Raw genomic sequence first — 20,384 nt, forward strand, 5'->3', positions numbered from 1 at the left:
ACTCAAGGGGGAATCTGGTACTTTCTAAATAACCATTAGAAGATGGAAAAGGACTCTAGAAGTCATCTCTATATTCTGCACTTCTCTACCTTGATATCATTTTAACCCCTTGGGCATCCTTCATTCCTCCTTGCCTCTCTAATGGAAAGAAGAGGCTGTTTATAAACTAGAGATTGATAAGGAGCCAAATGCCACAAATCCAATGGCAATTTGCCAGACCTGACCCAGAAAACTCCAAATGTCTATCAAACACTTGCCAGGTTAATTCTAAGCTATTCTCAAGGATTCTAATCATCATTCAACAAACCTAGGGTCCTAGTTAGTCCATAGCCCCCAAGATCACCTCCAAACCCAAGAAGGGAAACTCAGATCCTAAAGGGGGGAACTGATGGAGGAGAGAGAAGGGGAGAAGATTGGATGGGATGGAGTGTCTGACAATAGCCCAGTATCCCTAAGGTTTTTGGCATAGGGGGTAAATACAATTGATCTGAAGCCTTTGGGGATGACTTCAGTCGTGGGAATCCCAAGTAGTATAGGTGGCAAGGACTCAAGAATGCCACAAAAAAAATGCTTTCCAAACTCAGGATGTTTCTCCCACAAGCTGACTCAATAGGAGAGGATGATTAGCTGCCAGGTAATATCCTTCTTGCTCTCCCCCACCCCCTCTAAGGTACCACTAAATCAAAGGATCATACATAAATCACTAGAGCAAAAATAATCTAATACAAGTGTCACCTGTGTGGGGAAGAGAGAGAGTCCTCTTTCCCTATTTACCCTACACTGGCCTCCCTGTGGCAACATCACTCTCCTCCTACCCCAATCCTAGGAATCAGAAGTAGATATGCTCCCAAGAATCAAGAATTGTTTCTTTGGTCTTCTGCTCCCAAACCTAAAGTCTAATGTCTGGATGGAGTTATTCCATCATGAAATGGCAGGGACTTCTTGCAAGCAAGAAAATACACACACACACACACACACACACACACACACGCACACACACACACACACGCACACACGCACAAATACTCTTCCTATCCAATACTAACCCTAAGGTAAATAATCAGGTATCCCTAACTGACAGAACATTTCCAGAACTCTTTCTCCCATAGAATAAAAGGTGGTCCAAATTCAGAGCCATTTCTCCTACCCCAGAACAGCTGGTTGCTTTGGCCATGTCCTGCATATCTATTCAGTGTATCCTGGCTGAGATTTTGATTTACAGAGATGGAACCTAAGAAAAAAATTCACAGATGCTACAGCCATTCATTCATTGCCAGACCTCAAGCACTTCAGAAGAACAAAAAAGCAGACTTTTGTGAAGCCACATTAAATCCAAATATTAAGGCATAATGGAAAGATATAAATGATCTAGAATGGCTTTACACACACACACAGACACACACACACACACACACACACACACTTTATCTCTAAATGTAGCCTCACTTTCTAACTCTTCCATATCCCAATACCAGTTGGGCTTTGGGGAAAAGGAACATTGCAAAAGGAAGAAACTAAAATAAAGGATAAGATGTGATGATGAAGAGCAGAGGGCAGAAAATGCATAGCAGACCTTAAAAGTAAGGGAGCTAAAAGAAAAAGGAAGTTCCACTCTCTTCCCTTCTCTTCTCCTCAAGCATTAATTAAAGGCTGAAAAAATAAAAACAAAATAAAAAGCATCTGGGTCTCTGAACTTCATATATACTGAGTTTATTACACATTCATTAAACTCAGTGATGTAAGTCACCAGAGCAGTAAACATTTGACATTTATTATTCTGCAGGGTTATATCAAGTATTCTGCTCTCTTTTATGGCTACTACAACAACCAGAGGACCATCGGATGGCTGAAGTACCGGTTGCCAATGGCTTACTTCATGGTGGGGGTCAGCGTGTTTGGTTACAGCCTGATGGTTGTCATTAGATCGTAAGTAGAGTTCCTCACTTTAAAATATTTTTTGTCTCCTCTATGTTAGCTGTCCCTTCAAGTTCAGCTCCCACAGCTCATCCACAAACCTTCTATGCAAAGTTCACATTTTCATCCAAAAGGTAAATTATATTGGAGCCTCTCTACCTGCATGGCTCATGATTCAACCATTGGGCAGCTGGGTAGTACAATGGAAGGATGAGTCCAAATCTAACCTCAGACACTTACAAGCTGTGTGACTGCGGACAAGTCACTTGACTTCTGTCTGCCTCAGTTTCCTCATCTATAATATAGGGATAATAATAGCACCTACCTCCCAAGATTGTTGTGAGAACAACATAGGATGATATTTGTATAGCAGTTTGTAAATCTTAAAGCACAAATGCTAGTAATCCACATTTTTATTAATCCAGCACTAAGGCTCTTTCCTTCTTCATTTTCTACTAGAACAATGAGGAGGATATAAATGTCAAGTAATCTTTTGAGTTCAACATGAAGTGCTAGCAAAATAGCAAGATATAGGCAGGCCTGATTTAACATTCTACTGGGATATCTCTCATAAAAACTAAACTTTCTTCTTGAGGGAGGGAAAGAGAGAGAGAGAGAGAAGGGAGGGAAGGCAGGGAAGAGGAAAAGAAAGGAAGGAAGGGAGGAAGGAAGGAAGGGAGGGAGGGAGGAAAGAAGGAAGGAAGGAAGGAAGGAAGGAAGGAAGGAAGGAAGGAAGGAAGGAAGGAAGGAAGGAAGGAAGGAAGGCAGAAAGAGAAAAAAAAGAAAGACTCATGAGTCAAATTTTTGCTCTCCAGTCCTGTCAAATCAGCAAGCTGATCTTGGCTATACTCCTTGATTCCTCCCAATTCTGCTTTTGCTGCCTCTTGCCTAGAGCATTCCCAAATTCTTGTGAAGTATCATCCTTGTAAGCCAATATTTGCATTTATATGCAGAGTCCTACATTGAAAGAGCTTTGGTTTTGTCATCTATAAAACAGGGATAGCATCTGTACTTTCTAACTCACAGAATCTGAATTCCAAATGAGATAATGAAAATGAAAGCACTTTGAAAATTATAATGGCCTATATGAAAATAGGATATTGATATGACTTTTTCGTATCTTCTCATCTTTTTCAGTGGGGTTCAGAAGAAATAATCCTAGCATAAGTCATAATCCTGCGATTCTTCTTTTCTATTGAATGTTCTGCAAACTATTATTATTGGTGTCAATTTCTATGATACTAGACGTGATTAAAAAATTAAATTAGATTTGATGGCCTCTAAGGTCCCTAAATTTACAGTGATCTGATCCTAAGAAAATCAAGCTTCAATGAGGTAGTTAAGTATCTAACAGATATACAATAATGCTTCAAGTAAATTTGATAAAAGAAAATCTAGATTTATAAAATAGATCAAGTAAGGAGAGGGGAGCTATTATTCACTTCACAGAAGAATTTTTCATGATGTGTTGAGTAGCAAGCTTCTTTAATATTTTATGGGGGGACAACATGATGTAGCACATAGATTGCTCGTGTCAGGAAGATTAAATTTTGAATCCTACCCGTGTTTGAATCCCACCTCAGGAACTTACTAACTGTGCGACCCTGGGCAAGATTCTTGATGTCTGTGAACCTCAATTTTGTCATCTGTAAAATGATGGTATTAATAGAACCTTCTCCACATGGTGGTTGTGAAGATCAAATGAGATATGTGTAAATTATGAAAACTTGATAACACTATGTAAATATTAACTTAATACTTTATCACGATAGGGATCAGTAATTCCATGCCTATGAGTGATCTTCCCATGACACATATCACAGCTCTTCCATGCCTTAGTAAATGGGTCTTCATGAGTTGCTATGGACAATAATATTTATCATCTGGTGGCCAATCTTCTGGTGATAAGCTTGCTCACATTGATCTAGAGCAAGTGTTCTTAACATGAAATCTGTAGACTTGTTTATATTTAAATAAATATTTCAATATAACTGGTTTCCTTTATAATTCTATATATTATATGTATTCAAAAATATTATTCTGTGAATAGGTTCATAGGCTTCATAAGATTGCCAAAGGAGTCTCTCCCTCTTCTTCTCCCGTTCCTTTTCCCTCCCTCCCTCCCTCCCTTCCTCCTCCTCCTCCTCTTCCTTCTCCTCCTTCTTCATCTTCTTCTTTTCTCTCTCTCTCTCTCTTTTTCTCACACACACACACACACACACACACACACTCAAAAAAATCTTAAGAGCCCTTGATCTAGGCCAAAGGACAGGCTCACAATCCATCAATGGACCCACAATTGAAGCCTCCTCACACTGGCAGAATCTGTCAAAACTTATGGCCTATTGACATAGGTTCGAACATCCCCAAATCACCTCCATGTCATGATGAGGCAATAAGAGAGGATGGTAGTAGAGTAATTAAACTCACAGAATCCAAATCCACTTTCCATATAGCATATACATTACCTAATAAGTAAGATATCTGATAAAGTCAGAACTTAATTCAACCACACACCTGATGTTTGAACCTAGGGGGGTTTCTGGATATGTTCATGTTTTGAATGATGAAATAAAGAAGGAAAAAGAGTTGCCCCTTTCTTACTTCACAATTTGCAAATGCCGAAATCCAGAGGGATGAACTATATACAGAATATCATCAGTCCACCTAAACTTTGTCTTTGCCAAGATTCCTGTCTTGCTGTCACTCTATGTTGTAGGTTTTCTGTCTTCCCTATTCTCCAGGTCTTTATAACTTCTGAATTTTGCTGGGAGCATGTCATTGGGCCAGGTGAAATCAACTGCATTGTTTCTTGGTCCTGTGTAATGTTTCTTTTGCAGCATGGCCAGCAATGCCCAAGAAAGCACAGGTGAAGGAAATGGTGACAACTTCACTTTCAGCTTCAAGATGTTTACTAGCTGGGACTATTTGATTGGCAATCCAGAGACAGCTGACAATAAGTATGCATCTATAACCACCAGTTTCAAGGTAGCCTCCTGGGGACCATTTTTTTGGGGGGGAAATTTTGTAGCATTTCAGACACTGGCAGAAATCATCTCAGCTGGAACTTTGGAAAGAAATTTCCATAAGAGTCTCATGGCAGAAATTTTTATAAGATAGAGGCAACCTGTATTTCATGTCTTATGGGGGGAGTGGCTATTGTTGCTTGATGAATGAATCTCGGGTTATCCATTTTTTACCATCATGGAGAACTGCTCTATCCATCATACCTTTCTTTTCTCCTTCCTTCTTTCTCTTTTTCTCCTTGTTTTCTATTTCTCATTTCTATTGTATTTTTCTTTCTTTGGTCTGTGCCTTCAGGTTGGCCCTAGGGCACCCAAACTACTACTTGGTACCCCTAGTAATGATAAGGACAAAAAAATTCTTAACTACTTAGTTAAGAACCAGGTCAAACTTAGCAATAAGCAAAGATGATAACCATCTACTTGATGTGATTTGAGAGCCCTAAGGCAGGAACTTTGCCTAAAAATTAATCCCATCCTTTAATAGATCATCATAAGCACCAGTAGGAGAGGGGTGAAGTGGAAAAAGCATTGAGTCTGGAGTCAAGAAGACCTGAATTTAAATTCAGCCTCAGACACTTACTAGCTGTGTGACCATGGCAAGTCACTTAACTCTGTTTGCCTCAGTTTCCTCATCTATAAAATAAACTGGAAAATGAAATGGTATACTATTCTAGTGCCTCTGCCAAGAAAACCCCAGATGGGGTCACAAGGAGTCAGATATGACTGAAATGACACAGCAACAACAGTAGAGAGGTAATGGCTCCAAAAACAAACTATCTACCTCACAATTGTGCCTAAGGATGACACTGCCTAGAGTATCACTAGTTTGTCTTCTCCACCTACTAGGAACATGCTTGCAATGGTGACCAAACAATTCCACAGGAACAATGATACAAGCCTATTATTTTTGGAGAATATCACAAAGAGTGGTTCCTGATTGTCTCCTGAATCAAGTCAAAATTTCTGCCTAGTTTTCAAGATCTTTAATAACCTCATTTCCCACTGACCCCCAACACAAATCACTTGCACCAGAGCCTTCTCTGGTGTATACATCATATTAATTCCCACCTCCATGCATCTGCTCTGCTCTTCTGCATCTCTATCCATTGAAATGTACCTGAACATTCCAATGAAGTTTTACTTCCACCAAAAGAGCCCCAACCCACCATGATATCTTTCTCAGAATTCATTTCTGTTCTTATACTTTTGTCTAATTCATAGAACTGTAGAAGCAGAACTTCTCAGAGTTGAAAGGGTCTTTGGAGATCATATAGCCCAACACCCTCATTTGACTAATAAAAAAACCTGAGGCCAATGAAGGGCCTGAGATTTATCCAAGGCCAGATGGTAAGAGGAAGCATGGAAAGGCACTGGGGTATAGCAGAGTCAGGAATCCCACCTCTGACACTTGCTAGTTTGTGACCATTGGCCAATCCCCTATCCTCTCTGAACCTCAGTGCCTTCATCCATAAAATAAGGATGATAATACCTAGAACACTGACCTCACAGTATTGTTGTGGGAATCAGATGATATTATGTATGTAAAGTCCTTTACCAACATTAAGGCCCAACACGAAACTCAGTTGTTATTATTAATGACAAAGATGAGATGGGGGGGTGGTCTCCTTACCATACTCTTTCCACTGGAAAGGGCCTGCCAGTCTTGCATTCCCTAATACATTTTTAACTGCACCAGATCTCCTACTTCTCCTTTATCCCCCATGGAGTTTTGTATAGTACTTAGCATATAGGAGGTGCTCAATAAACTCTTACTGTTTGAATTAAAAGAACCTCTCTCAGGTGGCAAAGGAGATAATTTACAAAATAGCCTAGTGCCATGGGAAATAGTAAGTAGTCTACCAGTATTGCAGTTTTTTTATCCAAAGACAAATGGAAAGCAGAATTCTCAGCACACAACCTTCAAATATTGATATTTAAAACCAGAGACTGACCTGCAAGACTTACCATTTGGTACTAATATTCATTCATTCAGCAAATGTTTGAGTAAACACTAAGGAAGGTCAGCTCTCTGAGGGCAGAGTTTTATTTAGATTCTCAGGGTCTAGCAGAGTACCCTGAACGTTAGGGAGTTGAGAGGAAGGTGGGATACCAGTCACGTGACTTTATCATTTTGAGGAGCTCCCAATGTGAAAGCTACCTCTACAGATACAGATCAGGAATTCAATCATTACTTAATAACCTTAGAAAATCATCTGGATCAACTGAGAGGTTGTGATTTGTCTGTGATCAGGAGGCTGGCATGTCATAGATAAGACTTGAGCCCTGGTCTTCCTGATTCCAAGGCCAGTGATTTTGCCTCTCATACTGCCCTTAGTAGGTGCCTCAGATATGTTTGTCAAGTGGAATGGATCATACAGCATTGTGCTTCAGGGAATACAAAAAATGTCTAAGGTTCCTGCCCTCAAGGAGTTTGTAGTTGACTGTAATATTTGGTGCCTGGTCATACCTTCCATTGGGAGTCTGAAGACCAGGCTACTGTTTCAGATTATTCTGTTATTATTGTTTGTTGATTTTTAAATATATATATGTAAGGAGTCTATTGTCGATGAGCAAGAAAGCAACAAAGAAGAAAACATCCACTTGACCAGATTCCTCCGGGTCTTGGCAAACTTCCTCATCATCTGCTGCTTGTGTGGAAGTGGGTATCTCATCTACTTTGTGGTGAAGCGATCCCAGGAATTCTCCAAAATGCAAAATGTCAGCTGGTATGAAAGAAATGAGGTAAGAAGGAAAAGGCTGAGTGACCACTTAAGTTGTGTCAAAGGGTGCACACTATGAAATCTGACTGACTCGGGTCAGCAGAGTTGTGGACTCAAAGGCAGTCTTAATCTGTGAAAGCCTGAACTACAGATTATATGTGTGTGTATGTATATATACACATATGTGTGTGTTTATGTGTATATATACACACACCTACACATGGCAAATTGAACTTAGGTTCTGAGTATTGCCTGTTAGAGTTCCTTAAGGGACCTTCTTCAACCAACATATGGCTGACTTATAATTAGTGTATCAATTATCCATAGTTTAAAATGAGTGCTTCTAGAGTGTGGGGAAATAGATGGATCTCTGAAAGTAATTAAAAATTCTTGCTTTTGATCTCATTCAGCATATTAACTTGCTTAGCAAACTCATTTCCACTATAATCATAAGATCAATTAATAAGCACTGATTAAGCACTGTTTTTGATAGGCAAACTAGGTTTGGGGCAGTTACGTGATACAATGGATAGAGTACCAGGCCTGGAGTCAGGAGGACCTGATTTCAGATCTGACCTCAGACACCTACTAGCTGTGTGATCTTGGGCAAGTCACTTAGCCCTATTTGCCTCAGTTTTCTCATCCATAAAATGATCTAGAGAAGGAAATGGAGAACCAGTCCAGTATCTTTGCCAAGAAAACCCCAAATGGGGCTATAGTGAGTTGGACATGACTAAAATAACTCAACAACAACAAATATGAGATACTGGGATTCAAAGGCAAAACCAGAACAACTCCTGTCTTCAAGGGGCTTGCATTCGATCACAGAAAACAATACGTATAAGAAAATAAACAATATCTACCTAGTAATCACAAGGTGATTTCAGTGGGGAGGAGGCACCAGCTGCTGGGAGGGATCAGGTTAGGGCTCATGTAGGAGCTGCCTCTTGGGGAGAACTTTGAAGAAAGGTAGGGCTACTCCAAGCATTGCCCCACTGCTCCTCTTCCTGTTCCTATCCCTGTTCCTTGTCTTTCTCCTAGTTAACTAACTCTACAGTACTTGGAATTCACTCTGTTCACAACTGCCCTGGGAAATAGGTGGTGCAAGATGAAGATCACCTTGACCCTGTGTAAATAATCATTAATAGAACCCGAGTTTAAACTGGCCTTTATCATCTATTGCATTTCCTCCAGGAAAATAGAATCTCCTTGAAAGAAAAGACTTTCATTTTAGTCTTTACTGTCTCCAAGGTCTCCTAGTACAATACCAGACATGCAGTAGGTACTGAGGAAATGTTTGTTGAATCATTATTTTACCAAAGCAGGAAATATTAGCTGCTTGAAGAAATGAAACAAGTGTTTCAGAATGCACAGATTATTGAATGACTGAATGAAATTAGTTTACTGTGTGTAAAAAAAAGTATCATGCTAACTACTAAGGATACAAATAGAAAAGTGGGACAATCTGTAATCTCAAGAAGCTCATGTTCTAATGGTGGAGACAACCCATGGAAGGTTTCAGTTACAATTGGTAAAGTTCCATGATCCTTAGGGTGAAACAGCAAAGCCAGTGGTCATGCCTCTTCTTTAACGTTGTCTTTATTGAGAAAATGATATTAGTTTCTGATGTTTAACCATTTGACAGGGCAAAGCCTTTGGTGGTCAGAACTTTCCTTTCTGGGCCTTCAGTAGCAAGGTCAGCAGCCCCTGTTGAAGCAGTGTCCAGCTGCTATAGGGATTAAAATTATCCAAGCTACAATAAAAGAGACTGAGGCAGAGCTTTAAGCCAATGGCATTTTATTAAAGGGTCCATGTTCCCCTCTAATGAAGTGGACCTGAGATTTTTCTCGTGATCTGAGATGACCCTTTCTTCCGGGATTTGATACTCAAATATTCAAAAGAGGTATGACAAAATACAGGATCTCATTGGTTGATAGACCTTGCTCTTGAAGGCCAAAAATGGCATATTAGCAGGGAGGTTATAGGTTGGGTGAAGTATGAGGCATCTCCCAGCTTGGAATATTGGCATTATGATTACACCAGCAGTGATGAGTAGGGATTTTTTTAAAAATGAATCATTGACTCGTTTTCTGTTTGGCAGGTTGAAATTGTAATGTCCCTTTTGGGGATGTTTTGTCCACCACTGTTTGAAACTATCGCTGCATTGGAGAATTACCATCCTCGAATTGGGTTGAAGTGGCAGCTAGGACGCATCTTTGCTCTATTTCTTGGAAACCTCTACACATTCCTGTTGGCATTAATGGATGACGTCCACCTGAAGGTAAAAGACACAAACACTGCCAAGTACATGTCCCCAGAATATTTGACATTAGGTCATTTTTATTCTTACAGTTAAGATGAAGCATAGTTTCCATTTGTAATCTGATGGTGATAATAATTTACATTGATATTCAGTAGAATGACAGTATGCATGATGTCCAGGTAGCCAGCTTTTGAATCAGGAAGACCTGAGTTCAAGTGGTACCTCTGATACACACTTAGCTCTGTAACACTGCTCGAGTTGCTTAACCCCTCAGTACTTTGGGCAACTATAAGGTCTGGAATTCCCTTGGCTGGGGAACCTTGCACCTTCTCCATAATGGTGGGGTGTTTTTTAATACCAAAGAAAGAGGCCGAGTATCTCCATATTTATTATAGGTAGTATTTTAGGTAGCAATTTGGGTTGCTTACATTTGGAGCAGTAGAATGGCAGGAGGATCATCACTGATTGGTAGATATTTTTGGTTTTCTGCTTAGTAATAAGCGTGGTAGTTCAAACCAATATTATGCCCAAACATAAGTTCATGTATTGATCATGTTCCAGTCACAATATTCTTGTTTTGGCTTTCATAGGTCAGAGTATCTTAAGTTTTGAGTCAGCATGTAAGTTATGATATTGTATCTAAGTTATGATTTGTAAACAGGTCACCATGTTCAGGCTTCCACCTTTCACACAGTTCAAGTTTTTATGGCTTTTCACTTCTTACTGTATTTTAGGGCTTTTTCCTAATCAGGACCCTACGGCAACTCTCTAAGCCTATAAGTTGTCAAGTAGGTGCCAATATGCCTTGGTAGAGAGAGTTTCCTCACTGGGAGGTCCTAAAATCCATAAAACCACAAGTCTACCCATCCCCCAAAAATTTAACTTTATGGAAGACATGACAACCCTAAAAGGTAAGAAATATGAGTGTTGTCTCAGTTTTACAGATGAGGAAACTAAGGTTCAGAGATTTGCCCATGGTCATATAACTAATAAGTATCAGAACCAAGACTTGAACCTTGCTCTAAGGACAATGCTCTGTCCACTGCCTCCCAGAATGAGGTTGACATCATGGTATTGCATCCTCCAAGGCCATCATCCTCAAAGTTTGTGACTCTGACAACATCCCTGCTAGCAAAAACTGCCTGCATTCTCAGGTTCCAGTAGCCTTTGTAATATTCAAATTAAAAGGCAGGCTTTAAAAATGGAGATCAATGAGCATTTCTTCTTCTTTGCTCTATAGGGTGAATGGTTTAAAAAAAAGATGAAAATTAGGATCCTCAACGTCCTCTTCCAACTCAGGCATGACCTTGCCCAGCTGTTAATCTGTCCAAGGCTGTAAAATTACTATTTTCTCATCAGTAAATTAAAAGAATTAGATTAAGTGATATCTGAGGTTTCTTCCTATTCTAAAATCTTACACCTCTAGGAACTGCTAATATCTGAAACACTGAGTCATCTCTAACTAGATAGTCCCTATGACTATGATTGATCATTGTCATGGCCCCAAAGGTTCAAGGGAGAGACATTATCCTTGTTGCCAGCAACTGAGAGGAAGTTCTGATGTAAAAGCATTGAACAATTGTTTAAATCAAAACAACTAATAAAGCTTGGATCCTTCAAGGTCATCCTGGGGCAAAATGTTATATTGGGTCACTTATACCTCCTACTTCTTCTCCCTAACTTCCTTGTGCCCTACATTCCACCCTACAAGCCCACCCTTAACCATTTATCCATCTGCCCTCTTGTTAAACATCCTTCTTGATCCTTTCTCAGCAATGGACCCTTTTGAACCTCAACATTAGAGGTTTGATTTTTCAGTATCATCTAATGAAGACTGGTGTAGGTCCTCTTCTCTGGTTTATGCCCACTGCCTCAGTTTCCATAACTACAAAATCAAGATGTTAAAACTTTGTTCCTAGGCATCTTTTAGATGTTTTATTCATTTGAGGACTTTGATAGCAAATGCTTTAGAGATAAAGGGATTGGACCCATTATTTTATCAGTATAAGGAATTCCAGGGTGAAGAAACTCCCTCTGCCCTTGTAAGTCATCAGCTTATAGTTCCAGAGAGTCACCTAGAACATTAAGGAGTGAAGTGACTTGTCTAGGGTCAGACAACCAGTTTGTGTCAAAGGAAAGACTTGAACCCAAATCTTTATCTACATTCCACACTGCTTTTCCATCATATTCTCTCTAACAAATCTTCAAATATTTTAGGAAAATTATTCTAGTCTTCCATTACTTTCTCTAAGAGGCCTTTCCTCTTAACTCAACTTTTCAAGAATTCACAAGGAGCCCTACATTGATTGAGGAAAGGAGATCCAAAGAAGAAAGGTCCCCTTTCCTCAAACTCTTATATTGGAAAGGTGGGGCCAAGGGGTTGTGAAATTTTGGTGGGCATCCAGCTATAAAAATCATGCTATTGCCTATGTAGTATCCTTTGCTACTCCCAGGTTCAGTATAGCTTTTTGGGGATAATCACTTATATGAGTCATGCCCAGCCCAACTAATACATTATTCTGTTGCTAGACTTCACCAGGAGCAACCAGATGACACAGTGGACAGAGCACCAGATCTGGTGGCACATTCAAAACTGGAATTCTGGTCTCCTGACTCCTCACCCAGGGCTTTCTCTAGTGTGAAAGTTACTTTGCTTTGATGGATTCCCAGTGCAGTTCAACTCAAAACTGACTTTGTCGACCTTCCATTCTAGCTTGCTAATGAAGAGGCAATAAAAAACATCACCCATTGGACTCTATTTAACTATTACAATGCCTCTATGTGGAATGAGAATGTGACTCGACCCCCACTTCATCCAGCAGATGTGCCCAGAGGTTCTTGCTGGGAGACAACAGTGGGCATCGTGAGTAATATGGTTTTCCCTTAAAGATAAGGGTTATATCACTTTGTTCAATCATTTCAGTCATATCTGACTCTTCACGACCCCATTCTGGAATTTTCTTGGCAAAGATAATCGAGTAGTTTGCCATTTTCCTCTCCAATTCATTTTACAGATGAAGAAACTGGGGCAAACAGGAGTGACTGGCTTAGAATCACACAGCTAGTAAGTGTCTGAGGCCAGATCTGAACCCAGGTCTTCCTGACTCAGCACTCTATGCACTGCACCACCTAGCTGCCTAATTTCTATCACTACCCAGTTTCTTTTCACTTGTTTGTGTGCCACTTGGCAATTCTTCTAAACCACCGAAATGTCACACCTATTTTCTTCTGTGAATTCTAGCCTCCGTCTGATCCCATTTTCTCAGGTTTCTATGCCTTTTTTTCCACATTCTTCCCTATAATTAACAAATCCCACATAGGCAGTGTCAGAACATAACTGACATTTGATTAAAAAGAAGGAACCCCTCCTCTACCCAATCATAACGACCATGATGATTCACATTGGTGCATGGTATTAAGCTACCTAGACTTATACTTTCTCCTGGTGTGTATGACACATGTTCCATAGGAAAAAAATTCAAGTGCACATACTGTTGGTCTAGATGATTCATTTGGCTTCTTCCAGACCATTAAATGGCCCATGTAACCACTGTGCCATCTACTGTGAAAGTTTTGTCTTTCAAAGAGTTAGAACACTGTGGTATGAACATCTGTCAAAGAAAAAACAAGGACCACTAGGATTAAAAAGTCATATATCTTTTGCTAGGTGACTCAGCTTTAGTGGCAAAGTTGTTTTGTTTGCGGGATGGGGTGCAGAAAGGAGAATGGTATTTGCATACTGTACTCAGACAAGGCTAAATGGTATTCATCCAGAAAACCTCCCAAGCTGATATGGAAAATGAAGTGTGGCATTTTTCCAGCAATTCCCTTTATAGCATGAAACCAGCAAGGCAGGGAGATCACAGAATTATAATCCTAAAACACAAAGGTACCTTAGAGATCATCTAATTCAGCATCTATCTAGGAAAGTTTTTTGGTGTTATAGCAACTGACCTCTGCTAGTCTGTCCTGGCTTCTAGCTAATTCATAGACAAGTCTCCTATAATACTTCAATCCCTTGTTTATTTTCTTTCTTCCTCTTGTTTATTTTCATCAGATCTATTATAACAGCTTCTTAACCAGGTGTCACACTTTGTTTCTCCCCTTTCCCATACATCTTTCGCAGTGACAACAGGATAATCCCAAATCTGACAATCTCATTCCTCTGCTCAAAATTCTTCCCTGAATCTCTGTTGTCTATAGAGTGAAATAAAAACTCCTAAACCTGGCATTTAAGGTCTTCCTCTTTCTGCCTGAAATCTACAATGAAGTCCTTACTGTATCCTACCCCCTTCCTCTCACTCTGCCTTCCAGCCAAACGGATCCAGACATTTTGTAGACACTGTCCCCATGCCAGGAGTGATTACCCTTCATATCTCCTCCACTTTTGAAAATCTTTTCCTTTCTGCAAGGTTGAGCTGAAGGACCTGACACCTATTCCATGAAGCCTTCCCTGAATCATGAAGGATTTATCACTTCTTAATTGTCTAATCTAGTTCTGTTTTGACCACTCCTGTTCACTTATTAGATAATAATTTTTAGTTATCTCCACCCTGGTATTATCTCTTCTTGTAGATGAGGTTAGAGACTGTTTTCTTCAACAATCATTTAACATTTGTCAAGTGCCGACTATATGACAAGCACTGGGGACAAAAAGACCAAGACAAAAAAATGGTCCCTACCCAAAAGAAGCTTACATTGCATTAGGGGAGATAATATGTGCACACGTATAAATAGATACACAACATTCACATAGGACAGACACAGGGTGATTTTGTAAGGGATGACATTAGCACCTGGTTGGGGGTGGAAGAAATAGGATTAGGAAAGATTTTATGTAGAAGACAGTACATGAGTTGAGTTTTAAAGGAGACAAGAACTCCTAAGAGATCGAGGTAAAGAGAGAGTGCATTTCAAGTATTCAGGACAATCAGTGCAAAGGCACTGAGATAGGAAACAGGGTATTTCAACTCCTTTGTGCATCCCCAATGCCTCACACAATTCTTCACATACACTAGGTCCTTTAGTGAATTCTTATTGAATTGACTGAAGCCCATGGCCTATGCTATGTGGAGCTGTGGAGAGAACTGAGAAGACTTCCCTTGGACTTCTGTTATTAACAAAACATCCAGATGTGATGGCAATAAGTAACACATAAAAATATCTGGAATAGGTGGACAGATGTTACCGAGTCCATCCTTCTTCCAAAGATTTGTGGAGTCTTCCTGCTTTGTGTCTTCTAAGAGCTAGGAAAGGGGTAGAACTCTTCTCATTGTACTGAAGAAAACATCAAAAAACAGTAAGGTGTCACTGATCTGATCCAAGATACCAACAGAACCCCAGACTCTTGAGTTTTCAGTCTGTTTTTGAGTCCTACTGTCTCTTAAATAGAGAGTGAGATTCTGGTGGTCCTCACAAAATAAACCAGGAGGACCCACTTCAGGTCCAGGAGATAAATAACTCTATTGTCCCCAAAAATCAATGGGTAGAAGTCTAGAGGGTTACTCCTAGGCTTGAGGAAAAGTCAAGGAAAAACTATAACACTGACTGCCCTTTTCTCTGCTTCCCTTTTCAGGAATTTGTGAGACTCACAGTGTCTGACATCCTGGTGACATTTATAACCATCCTGCTGGGAGACTTCCTCAGGGCTTGCTTTGTCAGATTCATGAACTACTGCTGGTGTTGGGACCTGGAGGCAGGATTTGTAGGTCATTGTTTTATAGGCTTTTGGTGCAAATGTTTTTAACTACTTTATTTTATTTTTATATGTAGTTTATAGATTTTTTTAATGCCTGAGGACAGTCTATTTGCTATTTCAGAGAATGAAGTATCTATTCTGCACTTTCTGCAAACCAGATTTGCTTGGAGAAGAAAAAAACATAGCTTATTCCAGTTTAATTTATACTATGACCTTCTAAAATGGTGGTCTTTGATGTAAAGAAAATTTAGTCGATACATCTAGGTGTTACTTGGATGGATGCTGCGGATATGTGAGCATGGCAAGATTTATTAATGAAGCCAGAAGACCAGGGGAGTAAAGGAGAGAGAAAGAGGGTAAAGCAAAAATAGAATCATGGGGAAAGAAGAAGAAGAAAAAAATAATGTATAAAAGCTTTTGTCATTTCAGGAAGCGCTAGACAAATAAAATAATGGCTAAACTCTTGTCCATTCCTTTGGACTAAACTTTGAGAAAGGCATGTTCATATTCAATTATTTCATGATTCATTTAACAGGCATGATTGAAATGCCTAGTCTCTGCAAAGCCCTGTGCTAGGTGGTGAGGGATACAAAAAAAGAAAAAGAAAACCAGTCTTTGCCATATCCTGTTCAGTTATACCAGTTCAAGTGAGGTTGGCATTTTGGCAGTATTGCCTTTCTTATTTCCATGCCACAAATGGAGCACTGACAGATGGACTCAAACCATAGTCCAACTGTATTAGGATCCTTCTTCCTATTTCAGCCATGATTGTCTGCAATTGACCTGAAAAAACATCTTGCTTTGGGAGTCATCTACTGAAGTCCCAAGGTTCCCCAAGTAGCATCCAATGAGCCAAAAAACTAAAAGTTCTTAGAATTGGACAAGACTAGAAAAAGTCATGTCAGCTTTGTGCTTTCTCCTCCTCTTCTCTCTCCCCTCCTTCAAGGTGTACCTTGACTGGAATTCCTAATTATTGCATCAAACTTAGGTCCTCACCTTGATAGGGAAAATTTGGCTTATGAGCTTATGAAATTGATGGTTTATGAATTTATGAAACTGATGACTTATTAACTTGGGGTTCTCTTTCATGGTTGTAGACCTGAAGCCCGGAAATTAGAGATTTAGCAGCCAAACAATATTTGTCAAGCAACTACCTTCTCTGAAAATCTAAATGCACATTTTCCCCAACTCCCTGACATTCTCATTGTTTCCCATGTAAAGATACTTAACCTTGCTCAGGGCTCCCTTGGCAAATACAAACAATCTAATCCAATTCCAGTGTATTTAGTGCTTTCTGAAGGGCCTCACACATAGGAGGCACTTTAAGTTGTCCTAAAACACAGCTATTCAATTCCACAGACATCTTTTTATGGAGAAATATAAAACATTTGTTTAGAACAGAAATGAATAGAAAAAATACAGAAAGGAATCCACTCCTACGTTCCTTGTTAGCATAGCTCTTCCCCTTCCCTCTCTCCCCCTGCCCCAACCATGCCCTTGAGTCTTGATTCCCTTAAAGATTGCTGTTGTTTAGTCATTTTCAAATGGGGTCTGCTTCTTCATGACACCATTTGAGTTTTTCTTGGCAGAACTACTGGAGTGTTTTGTCATTTCCTTCTCCAACTCATTTTACAGATGAGAAAACTGAGGCAAATAAGTTTAAGTGACTTTCCTAGGATAATATAGCTAGTAAGTGTCTAAGGTTGAATTTAGACTCAGGTCTTCCTGACTCCAGGTCTGACACTTTTATCTACTGTGACACCTAGCTGCCCCACTCCGCCCATTAAAGATACATGAATCCAAACGCTGCTTGCCCATAGTTCCTCCATGGCCCAAAAGCAAGTTAGTCAGAATTTTTTCTCAAAAGAAATATATTTGGAAGCCTCAGGGGGCAGAGACTGAGCCCAAATTCCCAATGTGGTAATACCATTTCTTCCTAGCCAGGGTCTATCACAGGCTCCATGCAGCATTATTACATTCATGGAATACATCCAGGGTCACAGGAAGTGAGGGATCACAGAGCTGCTTGGATTGTTTGAGGTTGTATTCAAAAACAAAGACTTTATATAATACTGGGTAAATGGACTATCCAGTTGTGTGATGTATTACCACCTGGATTTCAGTTTTATTGGCTAAGGGCTCTAAATTTAATAGTTTACACAATACCTTAGCAGAGATGTCTCTGTAGATACCTGACCACTGCTAACCAAAAAAACTACCAGAGGAGTGGGTCCTTGAATATTTTTAGGTTTTATTCTTGGGTTTTATTTTAACATTATTAAGCATTCCATAAGAGGTTTTTAGAACAAGGTAAAACAATATCATTTAAAAGCTCGTGTAATATTTCAAGTCTGTAAAACCCTCCCCCAGCTCTTTTTAAATAACAGACATCTCTTTTCTCTCCCTTTTACCCTGCTATCCCACTGAGGCAAAAGAAAAATAAAAACAAATTCTTTATAACAAATACAATCAAGAAAAAACAAATTCCCTCATTGTCTATATACAAAAATAGAATATATCTCATTCTGCATCCTAAATTTATTGTCTCTCTATCAGGAGGCAGACATTATGTTTCATTGTTGGCCCTCTGAAATAGTGGATGGTCGTTGTATCGATCATAGTTCTTACAGCTTTCAAAATCATCCATTTTACATGCTATTGTTATTGTAGAAATTGGTCTCCTGGTTCTGCTTACTTCACTCTGCATCAATATATGTCTTTCTATGTCTCTTTGAAATTATATATTTCCTTATTTCTTAGAGCACATTCTACCATTCACATTCATATAAGACAACATATTCATCCATTCTTCGATTCCTTTAGCTTCCAGTGTTTTGTCAACACATAAAGAGCTGCTATAAATTTTTGTCCATATAGGACCTTTTCCTCTTTCACTAATCTCTTTTGGATATAAACTTAGCAGTGCTATAGCTAAGTGAAAGAATATGCACAATTAAGTAACTTTTGTGCATAATTCCAAACTGCTTTTCAGAATTTTTATACCATTCTACCAAGAATGCATCAATGTGCCTGTTTTCCCACAGCTACTCCAACATTTATCTTTTCCCTTTCTTGTCATCTTTTGCCAATATGATAAGTATGAGGTGGAATCTCAGAATTACATTAATTTGCATTTCTCTAATTAGTGATTTAGAGTGTTTTTTCCACATAGCTAAATAGCTATAGATAATCTGAGTTTCTTCCCTTGAGAATGGCCCATTCATATCCTTAGACTATTTATCAATTGGGAAATAACCCTTATTCTTACATATTTGAAGCCTTTTCTTATATAGCTTGGAAATGAGACCTTTATCAGACAGTTTTACTTGAGGTGAGGAGAAGGAAGAATGGATTTTAAAATTTTCATTTACCTCATTAGTTAAGGTCCTTTTCTTCAATAATCAGCCAGGGCCATTACCCCTCCCCCACTTTTTAACTTTAAAAGCAAGGAAAGTTTACAAGAAAACTTTTTTCCCTCTCAGATGGGGGGTGGGGAAGGTTCCTCCCTTGGCATATAGCTTTAACTTTAGTGCTGAAGTCTTTCAATTGCACTTTAGTCCCTCAAAGGATTTCTTCCTTCTAAGGTTTTCAGGAAATTTCGCAACTTTTCTATTCACAAGAAGCCTTTCACTTTCATTCCTTGGGGATCAAGGAATCTGCTGCTTGTTTAAGAATCATTTGGTAATTGGGTTGTTTAGTGGTAAAATATAGCTGAGTTCTGCTGTTTCTTGGTTGGCCTCTACATCTAAAAAAGAAAAAACAGTAACATGACATCATCCCTTAAATAGTCAATGCCATTACGTGCTCTGATTTCTTGGGGCTGGGGCTGGAGCTATACGTACAAGTTGCTGATGGGGACACTATGAATGTTGTATTTAAGACAAAGTGGAACCAGCTGCAGAAGGTTTTTTTTTTCTGAATTTTGCCACGTTTCTGTCCACCCTACTGCTAAGAAGAAACTTTCCAGCTCATCCGCCTAAAGCAAAGCCTTTTACTAAGACTTATGCGCACACACACATACACATACATACACACACACACACACACAACACACACAACACACACTTGCCCCAGAAAGAGTAAGCAAAATACAAGATGGAGAATCTATTTCGTATCAAATCCTCTTTTTCTGTTCTGCTGTATATATACACCTTTTTGGAGTGTTTAAGTTCAATTTTTTTAATTTTTCAGAAAAAAAGTGCAAACCATATAGCACAACACAATGACCACATAGTACAGCTGATACTGCAGTGCTAGACATTGAATCAGGAAGATCTGAGTTCAAATGTTGCCTCAGTTATGTGACCCTGGGCAAGTCATTTAACCTTCGTCTGCCTCCATTTCCTAATCTGTAAAATGGTGCTGATAATAGCCCCCACCTCCCAGTGTTACTGTGAGGATCAAGTGAGATAATATTTGTAAAGCATTGTGCAAACCCTTACAGTGCTAGCTATTGGCTATCATTACATAAATACTATGCATGGAGCCTGTGCTGGGCAATTGGTGAATATACGTTTTAGGTAAGACCTGATTTTAAAATGTCTACCACACTTCAGAAATTCTGTCAGACTAGAGACTTCAGAGCTATAAAAGACTTGATTAGATCACAGCATAGACCCTAGAATTCTTTAAGGAAAGCTTTGGATTATGATCATTTCTTCCTTCTTAATTTGGTTGAATTTTCCCTCTTCTTAACTTAGCTGCTCCCTCCACTCCTCTCCATGAATCCCTTCTTCAGTTTCTTGAGAAGTGCAACTCTTAAA

General features: G+C 39.3%; 1 protein-coding gene across 1 annotated transcript in view; it reads left to right on the forward strand.

Annotated features, from left to right (window-relative positions):
- TMC2 (transmembrane channel like 2) overlaps positions 1-20,384 on the forward strand; it is a 55,245-nt gene that overhangs the window by 16,815 nt on the left and 18,046 nt on the right. The window contains exons 8-13 of the mRNA XM_072650516.1: positions 1,784-1,926; positions 4,755-4,902; positions 7,494-7,682; positions 9,762-9,941; positions 12,637-12,786; positions 15,499-15,627. Coding sequence (XP_072506617.1) covers positions 1,784-1,926; positions 4,755-4,902; positions 7,494-7,682; positions 9,762-9,941; positions 12,637-12,786; positions 15,499-15,627 — 939 coding nt within the window. The remainder of the gene's footprint in view (positions 1-1,783; positions 1,927-4,754; positions 4,903-7,493; positions 7,683-9,761; positions 9,942-12,636; positions 12,787-15,498; positions 15,628-20,384) is intronic.

The sequence above is a fragment of the Notamacropus eugenii genome, chromosome 3 (assembly GCF_028372415.1).
Source record: "Notamacropus eugenii isolate mMacEug1 chromosome 3, mMacEug1.pri_v2, whole genome shotgun sequence".
NCBI classification, from domain to species: Eukaryota; Metazoa; Chordata; class Mammalia; order Diprotodontia; family Macropodidae; genus Notamacropus; species Notamacropus eugenii.